Raw genomic sequence first — 4,954 nt, forward strand, 5'->3', positions numbered from 1 at the left:
CTAATAATTATCTGAGCCTTCAGCAAATTGTAATCTTTTTGCTGGTGGAGAGTCTTAACTTGATGTTGATGGCTGCTGACTGATCAGAGTGGTGGTTGCTGAAGGTTGGCATGGCTGTGGCAAGTTCTTAAAATAAGACACAATGATGTTTGCTGTATCAGTTGACTCTTCCTTTCATGAAAAATTTCTCTGTAGCAAGCGATGCTATTTGATAGCATTTTACCCATAGTAGGATCAAAATTGCATGCCAGTTTTATGATCCACTTCATTAATTCCTTGGGAAATACATATTCTTGACAGGACTATTTTGTGGTAGCTGCTATAGGAGTGCACTCTGTATTTACCAGGGTCGAATCCTAGTGCACGTTTAACATCAGGGTAAGGAATGAAGTGTCCTTGAAGGATTTTTCCTTCTCTATTAAAATATAATTTCACAGTAAACCAAAGCAACCCCAGTTGTAGTTTTCTTACGTAATATGCAAATATCGCACTAATTTATCAGAGATGATATATTTCAGGCTAGACTGAGTAATTTAATGGTTGGTTTACATAGGCCAAAGATCTTATATTAAGTCATTTATGATAACACATGACTAAGAAAGAATTGTATCAGGAAAAAAAATATATGTATATATATAAAATGGTCTAGAGAAAGATTAGTGAAGTTAAAGGGGACAGAACTATTTTAATTAAAATTTTTATTCTTAATTACTTATACTAAGAACACTTTAAAAATCATTTTTTACTTCTAGATGCAATAAACATTTATTAATAGTTACACTTTCATAATATTTGATCAGTGCTTTAGGGTATAGGTGAGATGATTTAATTTTCTATTCTTAACAGAGTGTATAACACATGGGAGTTGATCGATATTTATTTGTTGATTGATTTCTCATCTGAATCTGCAGGCTGAGCTCAGTTTGCCGTGTGTCAAAAGTCCTTTCATAGCACTAATCACAGACATAGTTACATGATAAAGGTCATCTTTGTGAAGATCGTGATTCTCCCTAGCCACTTACTAAGTTCCAAGTGGCTTTTCCCTTGAATTGGGAGTATGGATTTTGTCCAGGATCCACCCTTGAAATTTACTGCAGTAGTTTCAGGAAACATGACTGTGGTTTGTGAATCTAGCAGTACCTAAACTGGAAAAGTCTGTGCATCTACTGTTGTTAGGTTAATACTTGAAGATGTCATGGTCACAGAATCTTTATGTGGAAGAAAAGAAAATTTTTTGAGTTATGATTCAACTTTATTTTTGCATTTTGTTTTATGAACAAGTGAAAATCTGAAAATTGGGCTTTGTTATAAAATGATAAGGAGAATAATAAATGATAGAAATACATTAACATCAAAGGAAGCTTAAGTTCACTGATCACTAATTAAGTTTAATTTTCTGTGCAGGTATAATTGGCTTCCTGAGATTCTGCCTTGGCAAGAAAGAAGTGGGAAATACCGTTGGAAAGAAAACTAGAGCAATAAAAAAGTCAGAACCTATTTTTACATGGTTGTCAGCTCACTTACCAATATGGACACTTTTCCTCCTGGTGGAGACAATGGACTGACAAATTCTCAGTCTGAGTTCCAAAAAATGTTAATTGATGAAAGGGTACGATGTGAACATCATAAAACTAATTACCAGACTCTGAAAGCTGAACACACAAGGTAAATTATTAATCCTTAAATTTAGAGGTTGAGGGGCTTGGTTAAAAAAATTTATTGGAACTGTCTTGGCTGAATGTTTGCTCTGGAACATACAGTATAAGTTTGTTATTTTCCAGCGTATACATTTAAAATTTTGTTAATGCAGTACAATTTTTCCTTTAAAATTATGTTGTTCAAAATTAAGTATAATAGCAAGTGAGTTGTGAATTTATAAAAGTCTTGTTTTGAAAGTAGCAAGGCATATAAGATTAAACATTTCCAGGGGGCTAAATGTGTTTTTCCCCTCAAATTAAAATTGCATTCAGAAACTACTGTGTTAATAATGAAATGAAACTCTATAAAGAAAAGGTATTTGTGTGTTTAATGAAATATATGATATTGACCTTGTTTTTCTGCAGTGTTGGTTGACTTTACATAAAGTAATGCAATTAGAAAGCAAAGGAAACACTTAAAATTGAGTTCTTCTTTTAAAAAAATCAGGTTGCAAGATGAGTACATAAAGTCACAAAATGAACTTAAACGCCTGTTAAATGAAAAGCAAACTCACCAGGAAAAATTTCAGCTGCTGTTTGAAGAGCTAAAAGAGGAATTATTAGAGAAAACTAAAGAATTAGAAGAAATAAAGGCACAGGTGAGAAAATATGTTTGAGTTAGTATAAAAGTAGTCAGATGCTTAGTGGAAGTAAGTAGTTTTGGTGAATTTGGGGAATGTTCTCTATATCCTTAATGATTGTTTTGTTATATCTCCAGGTGGTATAATCTTCTTTCATATATTTTAGAATGTTAGCTACCATGTAGGGTAGCTGTGAAACTGTTATTTTATGTAAATTGGTATTATATTAACTATTCTGATTTAAACAATATTTTGCCATTTGGAATAACTAGGGAAAAGGTGAGTTTGAATTGATTAAAAATTCAGAATTAAAGAATATTTTTTAAAAGAAAGATTTAGCAGAACTCTAGGTATGGCTTCTCTGCAGGAAACAGCTCAGGCCTGACTGGTGGTGTGCTCCAATCTGACCCATCTGGCCTGGTCTGACCTGTCCTTTCTGGGCTCAGCCATGGCTCCCTGTGGAAATTGTATGACATATAATATTTGGATGATATCTGCCTGAAAAATCTTCAGGGTTTTTACAGAAGGCAAAAATATTATGTATTTGAGAAAGTTTGGGAGGAGAGGGAAAAAACAGCTGCTTTCCTGATCTGCAACTAGGCTGGGCTGGATACTAAGGTGTCTGTGGACATGACTAGCCAGGAGTCTGTCAGCATTGAAGGGAACTGTGACCCAAATTGTGAGGAAGAGGAGGAGGAAGAGGACAAGGACCCTGGGGACATAGAAGACTATTATGTGGAAGTAGCCAGAGATGTGGAGTAGCAGGGGGCCAATGCCTTTGATCCCGTGGAGTACCAGTTCACCTGCATGACCTACAAGGACTTGGAGGGTACCCTTAAGGAGCACGTGACCAGCTTTAGCCCCTGTAATAAAGGTATCTCATTCACTTGCCAAACTTATAGTCATTAATTTCCACTGGGAAGTCTCAGAGATGTTGGGCAAATGAAAGTCCAATTCCTCTCAACTGGACTTGAAGCTCGAATTCAGCCTAAGTGATCAAAACATGTCCCCAAAGCCTATCCCCCTCACCACTGTGCAGTGTATATGGAGTTTGTGTGGAAGGAAGACCCACTCTTTCTGGCCTGTCAGTACCAGTTTTGCCATAGTTGCTGGGAGCAGTACTGCTTAGTACTTGTAAAGGACAGCATGGGAGTCTCTTCTGTGGCTTAGGACTGTCTACTCTGTACCTCAGAGGACTTTGTGTTTCAGTTGCTTCCCAATGAAGAATTGAGAGACAAGTGCAAAAACTACCTCTTCAGGGACTATTTGGAGAGTCATCACTAGCTCCAGCTGTGCCCTGGTACAGACTGCCCCAGGGTTATTCAGGTACAGAAACCTAGAGCTCATCAAGTGTAGTGTAATTGGTGCAATGAGGTCTTCTGTTTCAAGTGTCATCAGATGTATCACGTCCCCACAGACTCTGCTATGATACAATCTGGAAATGGCTCATGAAGTGCGCAGATGACTCTCAAACAGCCAACTACATTGGTGCTCACACTAAAGACTGTCCCAAGTACAATATCTGCATTGAGAAGAATGGAGGCTGTAATTACATGCAGTGCTCCAAATGTAAACCTGTCTTTTGCTGGATGTGTCTAGGAAATTAGAAGACTCATGGCCGTGAGTACTACTATGAGTATAGTCATTCCAAGGAGAATCCTGACATTGTCAACCAGAGCCAGCAAGCTCAGGGCAGAAAAGCCCTCAAGAAGTACTTATTCTAATTTGAGAGAGTGGGAAAATCACAACAAAAGCTTATAGCTAGAGGCACAGACATACCAGCAGATTCATGAGAAGATTCAGAAGAGGGTCACGAACAATCTGGGGACATGGATCGACTGGCAGTACCTACAGAACAATACCAAGCTCTTGTCTAAGTGTCAGTATACCCTGCAATACACTTACTCATTTGCATACTACATGGAGTTTGGACCCAGGAAGGAGCTGTTTGAATACTAGCAGGCTCATCTGGGGGTTGAGATTGAAAACCTATCATGGAAAGTGGAATGTGCAGACAGCTATGACAGAGGGGACTTGGAGAACCAGATGCACACAGTGGAGCAGTGGAGGAGAACCCTGCTGAGGGATTTCCATAACTCTTAAGTTGGGACATGGATGTGCTGCGGTGAGGAAGATGTGGCCACAGGGTCTCCCAGCTGCCATACTGCATGCTGTAGGCTCTGCCTTTCACAGCCCCAGGTGACAGCCAGGGCCCCACTCCTGAGAGACACTGGCAACACCTCTTAGTCGATTTCTGTTTTTTTCCCCATCTTTTCACTTTTTGTGTCTACTAGGGTAGAGACCATTTTGAATTGGCCTTTTTTCAGGACTTTTAATTCCTCCTGGATAGTTGTTGGGAGGGAGGGAAAATTTTTTTGAATGTATTAGATCAGCAGTCCCCAACCTTTTTGGCACCAGGGCCTGGTTTCATGGAAGATAATTTTTTCATGGAAGACAATTTTTCCATGAAATGGGAGGGGTGGAGCGGGGGGGATGACAAGTGATGGGAAGCAGCTGTAAATACAGATGAAGCTTTGCTTGCTCCCTCGCCTGCTGCTCACCTCCTGCTGTGCAGCCCAGTTTCTAACAGGCCACGGACAGGTACTGGTCCGAGGCCTAGGGATTGGGGACCACAGTATTAGATGATTACAACTTTATGTAATTTTCAAAGTTTGT

General features: G+C 39.0%; 1 protein-coding gene across 1 annotated transcript in view; it reads left to right on the forward strand.

The window, feature by feature from the left end:
• CEP83 (centrosomal protein 83kDa) overlaps positions 1–4,954 on the forward strand; it is a 106,561-nt gene that overhangs the window by 22,150 nt on the left and 79,457 nt on the right. Inside the window, exons 2-3 of the mRNA XM_012663992.1 lie at positions 1,405–1,665; positions 2,146–2,296. Coding sequence (XP_012519446.1) covers positions 1,505–1,665; positions 2,146–2,296 — 312 coding nt within the window. The 5' untranslated portion in view covers positions 1,405–1,504. The remainder of the gene's footprint in view (positions 1–1,404; positions 1,666–2,145; positions 2,297–4,954) is intronic.

Source organism: Propithecus coquereli, unplaced genomic scaffold (assembly GCF_000956105.1).
Source record: "Propithecus coquereli isolate 6110/MARCELLA unplaced genomic scaffold, Pcoq_1.0 Scaffold85, whole genome shotgun sequence".
In the NCBI taxonomy this organism is placed as follows: domain Eukaryota; kingdom Metazoa; phylum Chordata; class Mammalia; order Primates; family Indriidae; genus Propithecus; species Propithecus coquereli.